Below are 22415 nucleotides of genomic sequence, written 5' to 3'. Positions count from 1 at the left end.
TTTATGTACAAACATAAGGGCACTGAAGTTCATGAGAGAAGCATAGCTCTCTACAGCTACAATAGGACCGATGCACACCCACGCTCACAGACACCATGGCACTATGTATGAGAGCTGCACAGGTTCAAGCCAGATGGGTCCCAGCACTGAGAGAGGGGAGAGGACACGGGGTCTCTTCCCTAATCAACAAACCAAGTTGGCAAAGAGAAAAATCCATTTTCACCAATGGAGTCTCCCTGGCTATATCACACTAAGGGGAGTCCCAGGCCCAGGAAGAGTTTGGCAAACACAAAACAAACTCAGTGGTATTTTTATGGGCTTTTTGTTTCATTTTGCTTTGTTTTGGGCAAATTTTTTTGCTTATTTGTTTTGCTTGTTTATTTCATTTTTTTTTCCTGTGGGACTTTTTGTTGTTCCTTGTTTGGGGTTGGGTTTGTTTGTTTTTTGTCTGCTTTTGCTTTTGCAAGAGAGAGGGGGAAAACAAGAACATAAAATTGGGTGGGTGGGTGGGTGGGGGGATCAGGAGGAACTGGAAGAGGAACTGCATGAAAAATTCTTTTCAATTGAAAAAAGAAATTGGAATGAGTTGATAGGGAAATGCCATCTCAAGAGCAATAGTACATAAGGGGAAGGGGTCCAGCTCTGGGAAAGTAAGCTCTGCACAAATGCACTGTTTAGTATCAGACTCCCACAGGAAGAATGCTGAATTCTGCCAGGCAGTGGTGGCACACGCCTTTAATCCCAGCACTTGGGAGGCAGAGGCAGGCGGATTTCTGAGTTCGAGGCCAGCCTGATCTACAAAGTGAGTTCCAGGACAGCTGGGACTACACAGAGAAACCCTGTCTCGAAAACAAACGAAAAAAAAAAGAATGCTGAACTCAACCAGGTACACACCTTTGATCTGAGCTCGGGAAGCAGAGGGAGGTGAATCTCAATGAGTTCAAGGTCAGCCAGGCCTACACAGTGAGGCTCTGTCTCAAAAATAACAAATTAAATTATATGTAATGGGTGTCTGTGTAGGGATATGTGCAACAGAGTGTAGGTGCTCTCTGGGGCCAAGATTCAATTGAGCTGGAGTTACAAGTGGTTATAATCTACCAGTGTGGGTACTGGGAATTGAACTCAGGTCCTCTGGAAAAGGACCTGTTCTTAAACACTGAGCAGTGTCTCCAGACCCAACAGCCAAGAATAGTGAATCAGAAACACCCAAATAGAAGACAGAAGGGCTTGCCTGAAGGAGGAAGCACACTTTGCTTGGTCAGCCTTTAACATAAGTAACACAAATCAACCACTTTCAATGCTCTCCTCCTGTCTCAGGAGGTCTTAAGAGGGGCTAGAGAGATGGCTCAGTGGTTAAGAGCACTGGCTGCTCTTCCAAAGGTCCTCAGTTCAATTCCTACCACCTGATAGCTCACAAGCATCTGTATTAAAATCTGATGGCCATTTATGGTGTGTCTGAAAACAGTAACAGTGTACTTACATAAAACAAATAAATAAATCCTAAAAAAAGAAAGGAAGGAAAAAAGAAAGAAGTAGATGCTAATACTCCAAGGTTTTAAACAGTGAATTTATCACCAACTCATTTATATAACTTACAAATATAAATTTTATGTGCCATGTTGAAGTTTGTACTTTTTCTTTAAAGTCTTTCTGTTAAATTTACCTCTCCCCTGTGTATGTATTTGTGTCTGTGTCTCTGTGTGTTTGTGTGTCTCTGTGTCTGTCTGTGTGTGTGTGTGTGTGTGTGTAGATCACTGGACAATTTGTAGGTGTTAGTTCTCTCCTTTTACCATGTGTGTTGTGGGACTTTAACTTGGGTCATCAGGTTTGGCAAGAGCCACTATTCTTCTAACCATCTTACCAGCCCTGACTTTTTAAATTTTTAAAAATATTTATGTACATTGGTGTCTTGACTGCATATCTGTGTGAGAAAGTTGGATCCACTGGAGCCTGAACTACAGACAGTTGTGAGCTGACATGTGGGTGCTGGGTCCTCTGGAAGAGCAGTGCTACTCTTAACTACTGGGCCATCTCTCCAGCCCCCAGCCCTGACCTTTGAAGTAACAAATCCATCTTAGCATTGTTCTTGAATACCTCCAAGTTCTACATCTCATATTACAGTTGTTTAGCTAAAATAAACAGGTTCACCTGCATCTCGGTTTCTTCATCTTCTCCCAACCAATCTTCTACCACACAGTTATAGCTCAGCCTTCCTGTTTGTTTTTACATGGACACAACACAATCTTATATAAAAGATTCACACTACCTTGACCCTAGAAGTGTGGCAGATGTGGCTGCTGTGTCCCATGTGCATCAGTGGTGGCAGAAAGGACAGAGGCTATGTCTACACTGAGTGTTCTGACCTATGACATCTGAATGATTGGTAGCCTAACACTCCCAATCAGAAAAAAAGCTAATCTGAGATGTCCACCACTCTGGTGCCAGGGGGGCTCAGTCAGGGAGCTAGCCTGAGATGAACACCAGTTAGGAGTGGGGTGCAGGCCTTCGGGGCAGACCATGCCTATGATGACCCTGCCCAGTGCCATAATGCCCAGGTGAGGCATAGCACTCCTGAGACAACCCCAGACACTCGGAGACCCTGGGAGCCACTGAGAGGAGCAAGTGAGTGGTGGAGAAATGGAAGAGAGAGAGAAACAGAAGGATGTGGGCACAACGAAGAGAGGCAGAGCTGGAGACTCAGAGTAGTGGGGAACAGCCTGATGTGAGTAGCCGTGATGCCACCTGGAACCATGGTGGGGTCCTGGCCTGTGTGGACCCTGGGGGTCAGGTCTGTTTCTGTGGCCCTGCAGCAGCAGGGGTCTGTTTCCACCAAAGGCCAATGGACTCCCAGGTGCAGGCCGCTGCCTAGGGACATTGATGCCTGAGGGCTGTGCAGAATTGGTCCTATCTCTCACCTAGACATCCTGGGAGAGCTCGTTATGTGCCTCACTGGCTGCAGCATTCAGGAGGAGAGCAGACCCTGCACCTCACGTGGGCAGCACAGTAGAGCTGGCATTGTATGGGGGGTTGTATACCATTGTATAGGAGGTTGGTGGTAAGCTGGCCATGAAGGCATTGTGTGTGGGAGAGTGGCGGCTGCCCAGTTCAGATGAGACCTCTCATGCCCTCTTGGCTTTGACTTGGCCCAGCCCAACATCTACCCTGAGGATGAACTGCTGAAGTGCATGAAGAACCTGGTTCTACAGATCTAAAACTACAAGATCTCCATGACACAGGGCAACAACAGGATACCTAAGAGGAGTCCCAGTGAGGTTCCAGTATCAACAGAGTAGCAGAAGCCAGAGGCTTCGTACCAGACCAAGGAGTCATTGAAATGAACATTTACAAGCAAAGAAGTGTGGACAAAGGGTATACTGTGGGACAGACGCACTGACACACTACAGCTTCCACAATGAGATATTTTTTCTCTGTTGGGTTGGGGGAGGTTGTAAGGATGGAGGGTAAGTACAAAGGGAAGGGGACATGAGTGGGTTTGGGGTGCATGATGTGAAGTTCAGAAAGAACTAATCAACAGTTTTTAAAAGTGAAAAAAAAGAGAGAAAAAAAAGATGCTTACTAAATGTTACCATTTAAGGTAGCACTGTAAAATAAAGATTATGGTCCAATCTTTCTGGAGAAATTAAAACACAGGAGTAATTTGTTAAATAATTAAGCTAATAATTGAGTGAATTAGGATTTGACACAGGCTTGACATCAAAGCCTATAGGACCAGGCTGGAGGGGTAGCTCTGGCAAAGCACTTACCTAGCTTATGTGGAACCCAGAAGTGCTAATGACACAGAGCCTCTGATCTGCAGCTGGGCAGAACATTGCCTCCTGTGCCCATGCAGATGTGTGTCCACATGCACATCACAACCTCACAGGGCTGTTGCAAAAGCAAATGAACTGAGGCTTGAAGATACCAACGCTAACCGAAATGTTTCCCAGACAGGATATCTTACCTGGCTCTGCTTCTGGAAGGACGAAGGCATTTAACTGAACTTCATTCTTAGGCAGGGTGATCTGGACGCTCTTCCCAGCAGACACCACCAGTTCCTTTACAACTGGAACAAAGTGACAGCAGCGGACTCAGCAGCACAGCCAGACGGCATGTCTCCCCTTCCTAAGTCACCCTCAGCCACCGTCTTCATCTGCTACTTGTCTAGGCTCTGACTCCCTCGAGTCTGATTCTGTACACACTTTCCCATTGGAAAGGGTCTCTCAGGGTCACCAGTGAGCAAATCTAAAGGAGTGTAAATCCCACCTCTCAGGCCCATGGCCCTCACTCCTGCTCACTGCCCGAGCCTTGAAGCACTGCACGGCAACACCAGATTCAGTACTCCGATTTCTTCTCCACTGGGCTTCACCTAATGTTGGTCTCCAGGTGTGCTTTATATACACTACTTGCCAATGAGTTCAAATTCTGTTTCAATGACACTTTTATTGGGTGAATGCTTTTAAAGTAAGATATAAAATAACAAAGGCAGAGGGCAGTCAGAAGGAAGGCTTGCCTTTCTTTTGCGGTTGCTACAACTACTGACTCATTGTTCACAGATTCTGACTCCCTCTCCCTCTTGTGCCCCTCGCACTCCAGCCCATTGGTCTTGCTATGACAGGTGTGTCAATCTTTCTAAAGCACTCACAGAGCTGCTCTCCTACTTAAGGCGTGGCTCTGACACTACTTTGCCGCCTATCTCCTATGTGTTTGAGTTTCTCGACATTGGCATTATTGATATTTTGTACCCAATAATGGTTGAGGGCTGGAGAGAGCAGACAGTTCAGACCACAGAAAACTACTGACTCAGTCTTATTCCTCTGGCACTAATTGTTTACTTGACATGAGGCCAATTCTTGAAGACCTTATAGCAAACAACAGGCTATTCAACTCATATTCCAAGGCTGGGGTGGAAAGGGCTTCCTGGACAAATGGGAAGCCTGAGACTTCTCTGTCTCTGCTAGGGAATATTGCACTTAGAGAAAAATGAAACCATCTTTTATGAAAGCCGCAGCTTGCAGCTGTCCCAGGAGAGAGAATAAAAGCTCTCTGGTATAACTCTAAGGGGGGAAGGGGAGAAAAGAAAAAAGGAAGCCATTATACTCAGAGAAAGTATAAATGACCCAAACTAGCTAGTCAATACAGCACAAGGCAAATCCTCCAGTTACACAGACAATCTGCAGGCATTTGCCTGGACACAGAAATCAGTTACACAGACAATCTGCAGGCATTTGCCTGGACACAGAAATCAGTTACNGAAATCAGTTACACAGACAATCTGCAGGCATTTGCCTGGACACAGAAATCAGTTACACAGACAATCTGCAGGCATTTGCCTGGACACAGAAATCACATGCTGCTTTGGGACTGGACTATCTCAACACCATGTTCTATTTCCAACAAAGGAACCCCTGAGAAACAGAATGGCAAAAACGTGATTACTAGTTTTGCTTTGCCTCTGACGTTTTGGGGGTCACCCACGAGCCACTCATGAACTATCTCCACCTACTACCTCAGCTCTGCCCCATAAAGCTGGCTTATTAAGGAAGCTCTAGGTCTAAACTCCTTCCTATGGTTGCTTTGGAAATAAAGATGTTCTGAGAATCAGGCCGGCAATGCTTGATCCAGAGCCTGACAGGTGCACCAGCATGATTGCCCTGCATTTGTTAAGCCCTGCTCATCAAATCCTCCCCCACTATGGTTTTGCTTGTTTGTTTGTTTTAGACGGTCTCAGGTAGCTCAGGCTTGTCCCAAGCTGACAGACAAGGTTGACTTGAATTCATGCTACTCCTGCCTCCACTGCCAAGATAACAAGTGTGCACCACCACACCCGGCAAATCTTGTGCCTTTAGGTCCCAGCAGAATCTGCCTCTGAGAAAATGAGCCCCACTGAGTTCTCCAAGTTGGGCAGCTGCTGACTTAGGGATCTGGGGCTCCAAAGCCCACACATTTTCAGAGGCACAGACAGGGCTATTTTGTTTCTAAAGCACAGCAGGCAGGTGTACCTCCTCTGTTCTTAATTCTTCACGTCCTCTCATCTCTGAGGATAGGAGCTGAGGACTTACCTGAGTGTGGTGCTGAGGTGCTCTGAGAAGAGGCCTGGGGTGTGGGGGTGGCATAGCTGTAGGAGGGGGCCACTGGAAGAGGGGCATCAGTTGGACTGTGCTCAGTGCTTTTTACTTGCGGAGTACCAGATACAGGACTGGAGTGTTCGGATGGTTCAGGATGGATGGACACATTCTTGGGCCACTCAGGAGTCTGTGTAGTGTGGTTACTGGTGAAGGAACTGGCAACTGTAATGGTTTTGCGGACCTGAAAAATGTATGAAAGATTAAGTGCAGCAGGCAAGAACCACAGATTCAATGGGGCCAGCTGGGCTGGGGAAATGATATCAAACACTGAAGAAATTAATCTTACCACTGAAATTCAAATAGCGTTAAAGTTTGCAGATAAAGACTCATTGGCAGAATATCTGCCAGACATGCCCAAGGTTTGGTCCCCAGAACCACAAATTAAAGAAAAAAAGCAATAGAATCTTCCTTTTCCATACAAAAAGTTTCTTCAGATGGGCATGGTGACTCTCACCTATAATTCTAGCACTCAGAAAGCTGAGACAAGAGATTGCCAAGAATTTGAGGCTAGCTTGGGTTATGGAGTTAGAGCCTGTCTCAAAACAAATAAACAAACAAACATAGTTTTCTTTAAAACAAAATAATCTGGGAGCTGAAGCAACAGCTCAGCAGTTAAGAGCACTGGCTACTCTCCCAGAGGACCTGGGTTCATTTCCCAGCACCTATATGGCAGCTCAAAAAACACATGTGATTCCAGTTCTAGAGGATCCAACAACCCTCTTCTGGCCTTCGTGGGGACTAGGCACACATACAGTATGCAGATGAGCAGGAAGACAGGGGTGGGGGGACAGACAGAAAGCACTACTGGCCACTTTAAGGACCCACACTGGCGAGCAGCCAAAGGATCATATGCAGAGAATGGCAGGATCCGGTGTCTGTCTATAGGTCACGTTGCACTGCTGGGATTTGAAGAAGTACAGGGACAACAAGAACACCACCACTTTCAGCCAAAGAAGAATGCAGAGTAGCTAAACCAGGGTTGGGGTAAGGACTCTTATGAATCAACTTACCGGAAATATAATTCACATAACATAAACTCACACATCAGAAGAACACAAGGTCAATTTTTGGCAAATGTCCACACCCACATGACAACAACCTAGAGACAGAATGTTGCTATTAGCCCCAAGATTCGCTGCTGTCCTCACTAACTTCCTGCCTCCTCCAGACTCAGGCAGCCGGTGACTTGTTTTCTGTCACAGGAAGACTCATCTGGGTTTTCTTATACTTTTTATAAAAGAAACCACGTGTATTCTATTTTTATCTCTAGCTGTGTTCCCCCGACATGGTTTTGAGATTCATCCATGGCACTGAATGTATTGGTAGTCATTGGGTTTTGTTTTGTTTTTAATTATTATTTTTACTGAGTAGTATTCCATTCCAGAGATGCTTCAACGTGTATTCCCATTCCTTTACTGAGAGAGATTTAAGTTGTTTTCAGCCCCCGGGGGTTACAAATAAAGTTGCTATGGGTACATATATTTGGACACAAACAAGTCTTCATTTATTTGTTTATTTTGAGACAGGATTTTATTATGTAGCCTTGGATTCCTAAAACTCTAGATACATAGACCAGGTTGGATTTGAACTCACAGAGATCTGCCTACCTCTGCCTTTGCCTCCAGAGTGCTGAGACTAAGGTATGTGCCACCGTGTTGGCCCTATTTTCATAGACTAATATTTAGGGGTAGAACTGCTGACTGTGCTTCTCAACACTGAATTATTGGGTGGGTTGCTGTGCCGGCTGACATTCCATGGCAGAGAGCATCAGTGTCAGGCCCAGCTTCACCAGGGCTTGGTGCTCCTGCACTTTTACCCTGCCTTTCCAGTAGCTGTGACTGGAACTTCTCTGTGCATCTCTCTCATGATGTAGGACATCCTGTGCTGCTGACCAGTCACTTCCCCTTTGCTAAGGTCTACTCAAACCTTTGCCCATTTAAGGCTTTATTGAGGTACAATTGACACATATACACAAAAGATATTTAATGTTTTTACTTGGTCAGATTTAGACACATATGAACACCTATGAAATCATCTATTCAAATGAGCGTACCTTTTACTTCCAAAGACCCCTCATGTTCCTGTGTGATTCCTTTCCCTGCCCCCCACATTCCCCAAGCAGCAACCTGTACAGACTCCTTGTCCCTAAAAGTCATTTTCCATGTCCTAGAATGTCACATGAATGGAATGACATGGTGGCAGGGTTTCACTGTATAACCCTGGCTTCCAACACACTACGCTCCTGCCTCAGCCTCCCTAGAGAGTGGAGTGCCACCCTAGAGAGTGCCACCCTAGCTCAGAGAATTTCCCTGCCCTTTGCTCCTCCTCTTCCCCCCCCCCCCCCCCCCCCCCCCCCCCCGTCTTCAGTGTTAAGGAACAAACCCAGGGCCTCACACGTGTTAAGCCTACAAGTTCTGGAGAAAATTGTGGAGTAGCCCTGCTGATGGGGGCTTTCCAGACATCTTGTGACCTTACCGAAATTTGCTATGGATGACTTTTTTGAAGGTGGGGGCTGCAGAAGAAGGAGGAGGAGGAGGAGGACGACGACGACGACGACAACGACAGCAGCAGCAGCAGCAGCAGCAATAACAACAACAAACCTATGGTTTCCCCTTGTGATTTCCCAATGATTGAAGTTGAACATCTGCTGTCTATTTGCTAGAGATCTGAACAGTGGGTTTGCTGGGCTCATTGGGTTACCAAGCTTCTAGTTATAATATTCATCTTCTAGTTAGTTTAGGTCCCCTAACTTTGTTGTCCTTTTCTCTCTCTTTTTTTTTTTTTTTTTTTTTTTTTTTTTTTTTTTTTTTTTTTTCGAGGCAGGGTTTCTCTGTATAGCCCTGGCTGTCCTGGAACTCACTTTGTAGACCAGGCTGGCCTTGAACTCAGAAATCTGCCTGCCTCTGCCTCCCGAGTGCTGGGATTAAAGGCGTGTGCCACCACGCCCGGCTGTCCTTTTCTCAAAGTTGTTTTTGTTCAATACCAATACAGCTGAGCTGTATTTGTTTCTTAGAGCAACCACAAATATTACCATAAATTTAGTAGTTAAAACAACAGAATTTTCCAGGCATGGCACATGCCTTTAATCTAAGCACTCAGGAGGCAGAGACAGGCAAATTTGTGAAGTTTGAGGCCAGCCTGGTCTACAAAGCAAGTTTTAGGACAGTTGGGGCTCTGTCACTCAAAGAAATCCTGTCTCAAAACCAAAATCATAAAACAAACAACAGAATTTCGTCTTTGTTCTGGAGACAGAAGTCCAAGGGCAAGACATCAGGAGCACACTCCTGCAGTAGAGCTGTAGGGAACCTTTCTTTTGGTGTTGCCCAGTTCCCAGAAATGGATTGAATGAGAGTGGACAAATGTTCCAATGCTTGGTTCCCAGTTAGTGGAATTGTTTAGGAAGGGTTAGGAGGTGTGGTCTTGTTAGAGTGGGTGTGGCCGTGTAAGAGGAGGTATGTTACTGGGGGTGGGCTTTGAAATTTCAAAAGCCCACACCAGGCTTATTATCTCTCTCTGCCTGACACCTATGGATCAGGAGGTAGGGCTCACAGCTACTGCTCCAGTACCATGCCTGCCTGCTTCCCACCATGATCATGGACTAACCCTCTGAAACTGCCTCAGTTACATGCTTTCTTTTGTAAGAGTTGCCTTGGTCAGTCATTATATTAGTTAGGGTTTTACTGCTGTGCACAGACACCATAACCAAGGCGACTATCATAAGCACAACATTTAACTGGGGCTGTCTTACAGGTACAGAAGTTCAGTCTATTATCATCAAGGCAGGAACATGGTAGGGTCCAGGCAGGCATGATATAGGAAGAGCTGAGAGTTCTGCTTCTTGTTCTGACTAGCTTCCAGGGAGCTAGGATAAGAATCTCAAAGCCCACGCCCACAATGACAGACTTTCTCCAACAAGGCCACACCTCCTAAGAGTGTCACTCCCTGGGCCAAGCATATTCGAACCACTGTAGCCATGATGTCTCTTCACAGCAACAGAACAGTAACTAAGACAACATTCCTCGGTTTATAGTAACCGAACTCTAACCTCTGCCTCCATCTTCACATGATCTTCCTTTTCTAAGATTTCAGATCTAAGACCACTAGTCATTGGATTCTGTGCTCACTCCAGAATATATGATCTCTTTAAACTACATTTGCAAACGCCCTGCTCCCAAATAAGGTGGGATTCTGAGGATCCAGAAAGATCAGAAAGGAGAGGAGACCTGAAGGAAACACTAAACAACCCAGTAAAATGGCTTCTCTATCCATTGATTGACTTCTCAAGTTTCTCCAAGCAATGTTTTATAGTTCTTAGTATGCAGATTTTTGTCTGCTATTCCTAGTAAGCTCATGGCTTTCAATGTGATTAACATTTTTAGAACTTTAATTTCTATTTATACTGTTAATAGACAAAACAATTGATTTTTTTTTTTTTTTGAGACAGGGTTTCTCTGTGTAGTCCTGGCTGTCCTGGAACTCACTTTGTAGACCAGGCTGGCCTTGAACTCAGAAATCCGCCTGCCTCTGCCTCCCGAGTGCTAGGATTTAAGGCGTGCGCCACCACGCCCAGCAACAATTGATATTTTTTTTTAATTAGGTATTTTCCTCAATTACATTTCCAATGCTATCCAAAAAGTCCCCAATACATTCCCCCCCAGTCCCCCACCCACCCACCCCCAACAATTGATTTTTTTAAAAAGATTTATTTATTTATATGAGTACATTATAGCTGTCTTCACATATATCAGAAGAGGGCATCAGATCCCATTACAGATGGTTGTGAACCACCACGTGGTTGCTGGGAATTGAACTCAGGATCTCTGGAAGAGCATCCAGTGCTCTTAACCACTGAGCCATCTCTCCAGTCCCAAACAACTGATTTTTGTATATTGACCTTATATCCTACAACCTTGCTATCTCTAATGTAGAGTTCTTGAAATTTTCTAGGTATATAATTACACCCGTGAAAAGTATTTTGCTTCTGTTTCTGCATTTCATTTCTTTTTCTTGTACTTTCTTAAAAAAAAAAAAAAAAAAGTCCAGGGCCAGATGGTTTTAGTACAGAATTCTATCAGATCTTCAAGATTTATTTATTTATTTCATGTATGTGAGTGCACTGTCGCTGTTTTCAGACACCATAAAAGGGCATCAGATCCTATTACAGATGGTTGTGAACCACCATGTGGTTGCTGGGAATTGAACTCAGAACCTCTGGAAGAGCACTCAGTGCTCTTAACCCCTGAGCCGTCTCTTCAGCCCTTTCTTGAATTTTCAATTGGGCAGTTTTACTTTTAGTCTCTAAATACACAAGCAGCAGTTACTTGGGCATTTGGACAGCTAATTCCATCATCTAAGTCATCATGGAGCCAGTCTCTGTAGACAGCCTTTATCCTTGATTATAGTCACTCAGGGTTGGGGCCTGTTCTCATCTCATCGCTTCTTTTAAAAAATTATTCTTTGACATTTTCTACATGTCCATAATGAATTTTGTTACGCTCTGTTATCCTCTCCCACTAAAACTCCTGTTCCCAGCAAGTCCCCATCCTACATCCATGTTTGCTCCCCATTGAGTTGAGTGTGCTTGATGGCACGGCCACAGCTCGGCAGTTTTTCATGGAGCATGGGCAACTCTCAGTGATGAGGATCCGGAAACAGTGGCCCATGCTCCAGCAGCCACGGCCTGCCCACAGTTAGGCCTGCTGAGCCCTCCTCTATACATGACAGAATGGTGACAGGGCCAGTCTTCTGGGCCTTAGGAACCACAGCTGCAGTTATGACAGCAACTGACACACCCTGTCTAGAAGACACATTTTAGTCACAGACTCTGTTCTCTGACATCTCAAAGCCTAAGCCTTCAGACTTTGGCCTCCCATGGTTAGGAGATGGACTTGCTGTAAACGGCAATAGACCTTAAGCTCAATCTGGCACAGACTGTCTTCACAAACCGACCTCAGTCTTCCTCACTGCTGCGAGCTTCCTCACCAGGCCTCCTGCAGTCTTCCCGTACACTATAGTCAGGGATTGTAGCTTACAGTCAGGACATGAGGCTTATCTTCTTGTTGGCTTATTGTTTTGCATTTTGTTGTTGTTGTTTCTTTAAAAGGTCATCCTGCTAAATGTCTAGTTTGACTGCGCACCCTGGTCCTGGCCACCCAGAGACAGTCAGGCTTTCCCTTGGCACTCTCCTGCTGATGCTCTCCGGCAACATTTTTTTTAACGTGCAAATGAACATTTTATCACCTCTGATCTCCATCTTTCAAAATTAAACTCTCCTCTAGCTTCTATATCTTCTGGGTTCTCTCCAATTTCTTTATGTCTTTTTTCAAAAAAGAAAGAAAGAAAAGGCTTTACCACTTTGCCACTATTATCTCTGAAGGTTCAGGAGAGCAATTCACTCTGCCATCACCATTGGAGATTCCTCCTGTGGGATGGATTTCAAAATATTAAAGATCTAATATGTGTAAAGCCAAATCGATCTGGGATTTGGGGAAAATGAGTCTGAGTGTTTTTCAGTGTTTCTATCCTGAGTGAAAGGCTGACTGTATAGTAATGTCAAAAGCTAAGACAGAACACAGGAACTAAGGGGCAAGTTGTGTGAGACACTGAGTCGACATCACCTCTGGGATGCTGCAGTAGAGGCTCAGACTTAGACTCACATTCCTAGGCAGTAGCTGAAGTCATAAGGAAAGGAAAACTGCAGTAAAAAAACACATGAGCAAAGGAAACAAAATTCAAAGCAGAGTTTGGGAAGGCCGATGCATGACATGACCCCAGTATTCCTGTCAGAAGGGAAAGAGGTGGGCAGGGGCACACAAATGAGAAACGGGGCACAGCACAGCCTTCTGAGACAAGGCAGGGTGGCCTATCAGGTACAGGCTGATGGGAACAGGCTGCAACAGGAAACTGAGCATTTACCAATGACTATGGCAAGAGTGACGTCAGGAGAAATTTCTGCAAGATCAGGGGTTACATAAGTCACTGATGGGGAGAAAGCTGGTGTAGACTCCAGTTCGTATCTGTGGGTAAAGCTGGAAACAGACTGGGGTAATAACTGAAGAGCCAAGAAGATGGCCAAGGACACATTCGGTAGTGCTGAGTGGCCTGACAACAGAGCAAGAACAAGGAAAGCCTGTAGTGAACCTCAAAGAATGAGGAGGAGTTTTGCTACTGTGTAAGCATATATAAGCATATATAAGCAGGAGATCTACAACATAAGTCCCAGCACAGCGAGATCTCATTCACTTTACATGGGCCCTGGGCAGAAATGAGTAAAGTGAACTCAGCTCCCAGAACCAGCTCCATGAGGTTGTCCTCTGCCCACCACCTACGCTGGTATATGGGTGCCCCCTACTCCACATCACATACACGCACACACATATGCATGCATGCATACCACACACACATACACATTAATAATAATGATGAGTTTCAAAAATTAATTAAACTTTTTAAAAACACAATCTAGTCTGGTGCTATAATTCAGTGGTCGAGACCTAATCTAGCACATGAGAGGCACTAGATTTCCAGCCCTAGCACTGGGCCTTTCATGGAAAAGAGAAGAAAAGGAAAGAGCTAAATATGGTAAGGAACACCTTTCATCGCAGTACTTGGAAGGCTGGCACGGGAGGACCATGGGAGCCTGAAAACCACTCGGGCTCTGTAATGGTCTGCCTATATAAAGGACCCTGTCTCAAAGGTACCAAGAGGCAGAGATAAGGCAGTTGCCTGCAGTGCAGAGGCCCTAGGTGTGGTCTCTGAGCACCACAAAACACATAATCATTCTATTTCATACACATCCAAGAAGCTGTAGGAGAAGGCAAACATACAATAACTTCTCTAAACCATAATTTAGCTGGCTGTGGTTTTAGTTACTAGAGACCAATGCAGTCTGAAAATACTAAATGGAAATTTCCAGAGCTAAACAACACACAAGTTATAAGTGCACACCATTCTTCGTAACATGATAAAATCCCACACCATCTGAGTCTCTCCTTCCTGGAACCTGAATCACTCCTTTGCAGTGTATCCACATAGCATTTGCTATCTTGGTTATCAGCTCGACTGTCATTGTAACACAGTGCACATGTTCAAGTAACCCTTACTTTACTAAATACATACATTTTTCCTATTCCATTATCAGTTATTTATGTTAGTCTCTGCTTTAGTTTGGGTCTGACACGTTCTCCAAAGATCCAAGTATTGATGGTTTGGTTTACCAATAAAACCTTTAAGAAGTAGGAAGTGAAAAAATAAAAAATAAAAAGAAGTAGAAAGTGGGCTGGAGAGATGGCTCAGAGGTCAAGAATACTGACTGCTCCTCTAAAGGTCCTGAGTGCAATTCCCAGCAACCACATGGTGGCTCACAACCATCCCTGAAGATATCTGATGCCCTCTTCTGGGGTGTCTGAAGACAGCTACAGTCTACTTACATATAATAAATAAATCTTAAAAAACAAACAAACAAACAAAACAAAACAAAACAAAACAAAAATCCTGAAGAGTAAAAACCGTCACTATTTGTAAGAGGCCAGTATTACACTGACAGTAAAACCAGATAAAGATACCAAAGGGAGGCAGAGAAAGGAGACTCCAAGGTCATCCCTGCTACAGAGCAAACTTGAGGCATGAGACTATTTTTTTAATATGTAAGTTCTCTGCTGCATGTACATCTGATGCCTCACCAGATGAGGTCATGGGATCCTGTTACAGATGGCTGTGAGCCACCATGTGGTTGCTGGGATTTGAACTCAGGACCTCTGGAAGAGCAGTCTTTTTCCTTCTGGTGGCTTTCCTTACTCCTGATTACATCACAGAGGAATCCCTGCTGCCCTTGATCTTCTCTGTCCTCTCCAGCATGGTCACTGTACAGGCTCTCCGTCCCTTAGATAGGCTTGGTGAGACGCTGGTGACATAACTCAGTTTCTCGAGTGCCTGCCTAGCACTCAGGAGGCCCTGGGTAATCCCAGCACCACATAAACGGCTGCAGGGGTGCATGCCTGTGATCTCAGAACCGTAAAATAGATGCAAGAGCACTACAAATTCAAGGTCATCCTCAGCTACATTAGTCAAGGCCAGCATGGGACATTATTTAAGAAAGAAAACAAGAAAAGCAGGAAGGGAAGACAGGGGGGAGAGGAAAGAAAGAAACAATGGGGTTAGATGTATCAGGAAGCCAAGAGGGACAGCAAGAACAAAGTATATTTGGGCGTGCTTCTCTGCCCAGTCCTCAGGTGGAGGCAGAGGCAGGTGGGTTGTGGTGAATTTACATAGCAAGCTCCCAGGGAAGACTTGGAGCTAGGAGCTACTAAGCTTGAAGGATGGCTAATACTGAGAAGGAAAGATACAGGCATGGCAATGTTACGGGGCAAGGTGGCTTCTACCTATAATACCAACACTTGGAAGGCAGAGGCAAGAGGGCGAATGTGAATCCAAAGCCAGCCTGGTTCAGAGTGAATTCCAGGGCAGGGTTACACAGGCAGAGAGAATGAGTTAGTACAACACAAACAGCATCCTATCACTATGCTTCAGGAATCATCGCACAAGATTAGCTTCCCAGAAGTAGAAAACTGGAAGCTTTTTACAGTTAGAATTTTAGTTTTAAAAAGAAACAGCTTATCATTTATTTGTGTCCTTATTTATAAGGAAATGAGAGAAGGAAACTTGAAAGAAAGTATTTTACTTCAAAAAACTATGAAACAATACTGAAATTGGGGCAGGGTGACGGAAGTTATTTTAGAAGGACCCCAATCTGAACAAAGTTCATTCAGAAACTCTAGGGAATGGATGCTGTGTACACTCCCAACTGTATACCGAAATCCTAACCCTCAAGGAGATGGTACTGAGGACACGAGGCCGTTGGGGGTGAGGGCTACCCCTCTAAAACAGGCTGACGGAGTCTGTTTATCTCTCCCACCATGTGAGGGGGAGCAGGTGCAGCTCCTCCCTGCATCTCTGCGGAAGCCTTCGTCTTGACCTTCCCCACCTCTGCAACCGTGAGGAGGAGGATTCTGTGTTCCTAAGTCTCCTTGCTCATGGCGTATTGTTATGGCAGTCCAAACGAGCCAAGACAAAGAGGCTACCACGGTTTCACTGGCTGCATACGGTAAAGCAGACTATTAAAGACGCACTTAGGACAATACATGGGCAACTGGGCAGTTGTGAGATAAAGGGAAATGGAAGATGTTATAGCTCAGAAATTAAGGCTTTGAGAAAGGAAGCTGGGCTTCAGGGACTTCTGTCATGCCACAAAACAAGAGAACAGGGTGCCCAATTTTCCTCATGATGTAATAAGCCACTTGTGTAAGATTACAATGGAGACAGGAGACGCTTAGTGGTATATAAGCTAAGTACAAGGAGAGTCAAAGTCAGAAGGAGCGAGAGACCCACACAAACTATCCAAGGCAGATGCCTGGAAGCAGACCTAGGGCTATAAAAGAAAAAAAAAAAAATGGCAAAGACTGTTAGCTTGTCTGTTAGGTAACTAAGAATTAGAATTTGAAAAAAAGCTAGGCCCTAAGGGATTCCAAATTTGTCAGAGTAATAACCAGAAGAACAAATGAACTCTTGGCAATAGTTTCACATGCCGAAAGGGTTTAGAGGAAATTTAAAAATACAAACCAAAAGCAAGCAAGCAGAAAAGCCTGGTGAGCTGGGGCGGGGCATGGCTAACAACAAAGAACACCTCAATTGCTGGAGCCGCTGTCCTTGGCGGTTATGTAAGCCTCCTCCCTGCTGCCCACACCCCATGGCTTATCTTCTGATAAGAGGTGAGCTCAGGCTCTACAGAGTCAGCACAGGAGTTCCCAGGAGAGCAAGCCGCAGTCAGCTGTGCAGAGGAAAGGCTGTGGAAGCTGCGGTCAGTGGCTGGAATAGAGATGCTCCTGGTGAAGACAACACCTGAGCCACTGTCATCCTGAGCCACTGTCATCCATGTGGGCCTTCCTTCCTGGCCTCCTGCACAAAGCAGGACTGGCGGCAGCTCACTGCCTGGGGCTAAACCACATGCCCAGTGCCTGTTCCAGGACCCAATTAACCAGCCTCCTTGTTCCTTCTGCAGCAATTCAAAGGCTCTTGACACAAAAAGTACAGTGCTCAAGCCAAACAAGACTAAGTTTTCCCTCTTTTAAGTAGTGGGAAGGGATTAAAGGCACTCCCCACTTCGAATGCAAACTGTCCACAGTGCCTGCTCTGGGGATCACAATCTGTGTATCCAAAAGAAAGAACAATTCACTGTGACAAGACAGGGACTGTACAGTGCTGCAGACATTTCAGGAAAGACCAGAGCAATGCAGGCTACAGCTTTGCCCAACTTCGGATGCAGAGTTACTTGACCTACCTGAGAAAACAGAATAAACGAGAAACAGTGGCGCTGGCCAGTCCTCCCTGACGAGGATGAGAACTGTACTTGGTGCAGATATAGTCTTCTACCTTTCCCTGGTGATTACACAGAAGTTTGAACTCTGAAGTTGTCTCCTCAAAGAAATGCCTGCTGGTTAAATACTTAAAATGCACAACTTACCAACTCGCAGAGCTTCCCATGGCCTGAGGGGTGAGCATTAAGCCCCTAAGAACTGCGGGGAGGGAGAGGGTCTAACAGCTTCAAGGCTGGGAAGACTGCTTGCAGTACCTGCAGCAAAGACCTATTCCTACTCCCGAGTTCATGTGCAGCAGTCCTCCTCCAGAGCTCTGGAATCCTGTGCAGTACCAGCAAACTGTGTGCCGCTGCCACAGGTAAACAAGGAGAAGCAGCCTCCAGCCAACACATTCCTGTAAGCACATGTCCCCACCAACGTGCTGGACTCACTTCCATCCTATCCCGGTGCACTCAGCACTCCTCCTCTCTACAATGGCTGCCTCTCAAATTCCCTTCTCATCCCAAGTCCCACCTAAGGAGTAAGAAGAGACTATGGATGGAATACACACTGGTCCTAGACTAGCTGGGTGTCTAGTCTTCCCCCTTTGTTTCTTCTCTCTAACAGGGATACTGACAGTACTGTATAGATGTGTTCAGTTACCCTTAGCTGTGGCTGTTGACGCCACCATGTTAAAGGCCATCTCGGCTCCCACAAGGACAACTCACTAACAGTCCTTCACGGCTTCCTGAGCTCTTTCAGCTCCTTGTCACCAATAAACCCCTCCACTCTACTTCGGCCATGTCTTCCACAGCCATTCTTCCAACACTGTTACTCTCAGAACTACAACCTCACAACCTAAATTCAAGCATCCTACTTTCTGCATATGGCCTCCTGCCCTTCCCATCATCACCCTGTTCCCTCGATATCTGTGTCGATCACGGCAATCTCTAAACGACAAGTCTCTCCACTTAACTGTCAGCCCCTCCTGTCTTTGCCTCCCTTCAAATCTTCTGTAGTCTGTCATACATTCTCTTGAAAACTTTAATTTCCATGCCCCAATTTCCTTCTGCACAAACCACCTAGCAAATTTCCTAACTTGGATGAGTCAAGCCACCAGGCTTTTCCTGGCAGGGTTGCTGGGGGCTACAGAGAAGACTCTCGTAACTGGAGAGATACGCACATTGTTGTATGTTCACAGTCTCCGGCCTCAAGGCTACCCAGAAGGATTCCTATTTCCTTACCTAGTTTTCCATCTTCTATCTGTCTCTAAGGCTATTTCAGACCCTTACCACTCTCCCCAACCCTTAATCTGCCTGTCTGTTGTCTACCTGTCCCCATCCTACTTCTATTTCCTATAAACAATCTACCACACTTCAGAAGAACCAAGAAATGACTTAAGAATTACTTTTAGCAAACTTATAAATACCCATGTTAGATATCCATGAAACTCTTCCTCATATTACAGTGAAGAGTGGATCCCGCTCATGGCTGATCCCATGATTAAGGACGATCCCAATGTCCCTCCCCAATCCTACCCATCCTATAAAGCAGAGGCTCTAACGTATGGTCCCTGGACCAGAGCACTAGTCATCTCTGGGAACTTAGAAAATCAAATTCTGAGGCCCCACTCTAAACCTGTGGACTCTACGACTCTGGAACTGGGGCCAAGGGATTTCTTTTGACCACAGACTTCAGGTGATGCTGATAGATGGTAAAGCCTGGGGAGCCCAAGTCTTAGGGGATTCTTGTTGATCTCTCTCTACCTTTTACATATTTGATAGCAAAGCATCTCTCTAGCCTGAAGAGCCTACTTTATGGAGCTCTATATATTTTTTCCTGTACCAATCTAGCCACTGTGTCACCTGAATAGAAGAACTATCTGTATCTGTGGTTTCACTTTCCATGGTTAAAGTAACCTCCAGTCATCGCAATCCTAAATAAATAAATAAATATGTAAATAAGTAAAGAAAGAAAGAAAGAAAGAAAGAAAGAAAGAAAGAAAGAAAGAAAGAAAGAAATAAGAAAAGTCCACAAGATGAAACCTATCTGGTACCATTGTTAGTCCAAGAACCTTAGGTAGACAGGTCATAGGCTCTAGAGGAGAACCTACTGGTATTTTTCTGCTACATGAACACAGCATTGAACTGACTCCTAATGACTTACACTATACCCTTAGTCACTGCAGCTCTTATCCCCATTAGAGAAGTTTCTATGTGCAGTAGATGATAATTAACATTGAAATTCACAACTAGATGCAGAGAATAAGAAACTGTAGAATGTTCAGCCTTAAATGGAACATAGCCTGTCCTCCAAAAGAAAAGGGAGAAGAAAGAATATAAGAGCCAGATATAGTGGATAATTGTAAGGAAATAGTGTCTTCTGGAAAAAGGCAAGAAAAGTGACATAAAAAGGCAGACCTATTTGAATTACATTTGACTTCTCAACAGAGACTCTAAAAGCCAGAAGGGCCTGGACAGATATCTTGGAGACTAAGAAAGTACAAATGTCAGCCAGACCACCATATCCAGCAAAACTTTCAATCACCATAGATGGAAAAAACAAGATATTCCATGTCAAAACCAAATTTAAACAATATCTATCCACAAATTCAGCCCTACAAAAGATACTAGAAAACTCACCAAGAAAGCACAGGGAATAAATAATTTCTCAGCAAAACCAAAAGAAGGGAAGCATGCTCGTGCGCACACACACACACACACACACATACACACCACCACCACCACCATCAAAATATTAGGAAATAACAATCATTGATCATTAATTATCTCTTAATATCAATGAACTCAAGTCCCTAGTAAAAGGACACAGGCTAACAGAATAGATGTGAAAACAGAATCCATCATTTCTGCTGCATATAAGAAGCACACCTTGAAAGGACAACATAAACCCATTTGTCTCCATTAAGGACAGGCCTGATTTCAAAAAAAAGGTCATAAGGCACCAGCTCCAGGGACAGTCCATGAAATCCATAACAAGATCATAAAACCCTCTCCCAAAGAGCAGCCTGGAGATAACCATCTGCACTGGGCAGCCCTATCTCGTTCTATGGTTAAATGTTCATGACATAGGAATGCAGACTACTGACCACCTGGGAACCCCTAGGACCCAACAATGAAAATTTAGATCGCCTAATCCTTCTAGAGAGTTCCCCTGGTTCCCTATAAGAAGGCCTTTGTGGAGCCGGGCGTGGTGGCACATGCCTTTAATCCCAGCACTCAGGAGGCAGAGGCAGGTGGATTTCTGAGTTTGAGGCCAGCCTGGTCTACAAAGTGAGTTCCAGGACAGCTAGGGCTAAACAGAGAAACCCTGTCTCAAAAAAAAGGGTGGGGGGGCCTTTGTGCCTTTGTCTGAGGTCACCATTTCAAAGAATGGTTGAGTCCCCACCCCAATGCATTCATGCTAATTGTTTCTGTAGACTAAACATTCTTTGTATTTTGCATATTATCTGAGTCTGGGGTCTTCCTTCAGTGATTTTGTTTTTGTTTTTGTTTTGAGACAGGGTTTCTCTGTATAGCTCTGGCTATCCTGGAATTCACTTTGTAGACCAGGCTGGCCTCAAACTCAGAAATCTGCCTGTCTCTGCCTCCCAAGTGCTAGAATTAAAGGCATGCGCCACCACTGCCTGGCCCTTCAGTGATTTTGGACCCTTACAAACTCAAAAATAAAGATACACATTACTTCAGAGTCAAGGGTTGGAAAAAGGCTTTCCAAGCAAATGGACTCAAGAAACAACCTGGTGAAGCCATTCTAGTATCTAATAAAATAGACTTCCAACCAAAATTAATCAAAAGAAATGGGTAAGGACACTTCAGACTCAAAGGAAAAATCCTCCAAGACTACATCTCAATTCTGAACATGTATGCTCCAAATGCAAGGGCACCTATTTTTGTAAAACAACAACTGAAAAAAAATAAAAACTTGAGACCTGTGATTCATGTAATTTATGTCAAATAACCCAAAGAGTTGTTTGTGAGCTTTGAAACCTGGGGCCGAGAACATAGCAGAACAGGCCAGGACATGCCCTGGCAGGCCCTTCGTTAAGACATTCCTGAGGCTGCTTGGCCATAAAGATAAAGAGAGATAAAGAGAATGACATGCCAGACTGGCCTGGTGCCTCCCTATCTCCCGCCCTTCTGACCTAAGTTAAATGTTATCTGCATGTACAGTCTGCTGATGTTTAAATGAACCAATCATGTGAAACCGAGCCAATTCCTCCCCAGCCCCACCCCTTTTCTTTAAAAACCCCTAGCTTCCAAGCCTCATGGTCGAATCCACTGTCTCCTGCGTAAGATATGTTTCGACCCCAGAAGCTCCATTAAACAGTCGAATCCACTGTCTCCTGCGTGAGATACGTTTCGACCCGGAGCTCCGCCATTAAACTACCTCCTGTTTTTACATCAAGATGGTCGTCTGTTTGTGATTCTTGGGTGCACGCCGAATCAGGAATTGAGTGGGGGTTTTCCCACTAGGTTCTTTCACAACAACAATTACTAAAGTTTAAATCATGCATGGAACCCCACACATTAATAGTGGGATACTTCAACACCCTACTCTTACCAATTGACAGGTCATCCAGACAGAAGCTAAACAGAGAAATAATGAAACAGATGTTATGAATCAAATGGACTTAACAGACATCTATAGAACCCAAACACAAAAGAATATACTTTATTCTCAGCACCTCACAGAACCTTCTCTAAAACTGACTCTATCACAAAGCAAGTCTCAACAGATACAAGAAAATTGAAATATGCCCCTGGATCTTATCAGACCACCATACTTTAAAGCTGGACTTGAACAACAATGAAACAACAAAAAGCCTACACATTCATGGAAACAACAAATCTCTACTGAATGACCACTGCGTCAAGGAAGGAAGGAAGGAAGGAAGGAAGGAAGGAAGGAAGGAAGGAAG

At 44.8% G+C, this 22415-nt stretch overlaps 1 protein-coding gene and 1 non-coding gene across 5 annotated transcripts in view; one reads left to right on the top strand and one right to left on the bottom strand.

The window, feature by feature from the left end:
- Positions 1 to 22415, bottom strand: part of Kiaa0319l (KIAA0319 like) — a 102095-nt gene that overhangs the window by 34308 nt on the left and 45372 nt on the right. For all 4 annotated transcript variants that reach the window (XM_021159597.2, XM_021159598.2, XM_021159595.1 and 1 more), the window contains exons 4-5: positions 6060 to 6306; positions 3962 to 4063 (exon numbers count right to left, since the gene is read on the bottom strand). In XM_021159597.2, coding sequence (XP_021015256.1) covers positions 3962 to 4063; positions 6060 to 6306 — 349 coding nt within the window. The remainder of the gene's footprint in view (positions 1 to 3961; positions 4064 to 6059; positions 6307 to 22415) is intronic.
- Positions 2267 to 2396, top strand: LOC115031004. Its single transcript, XR_003836596.1, has one exon. It is a non-coding gene; the product is annotated as a small nucleolar RNA SNORA17 (small nucleolar RNA).

The sequence above is a fragment of the Mus caroli genome, chromosome 4 (genome assembly GCF_900094665.2).
Source record: "Mus caroli chromosome 4, CAROLI_EIJ_v1.1, whole genome shotgun sequence".
NCBI lineage: Eukaryota > Metazoa > Chordata > Mammalia > Rodentia > Muridae > Mus > Mus caroli.
Note: the sequence above shows the minus strand (reverse complement) of the source record. Positions and strands in the feature narration are given on the sequence as shown.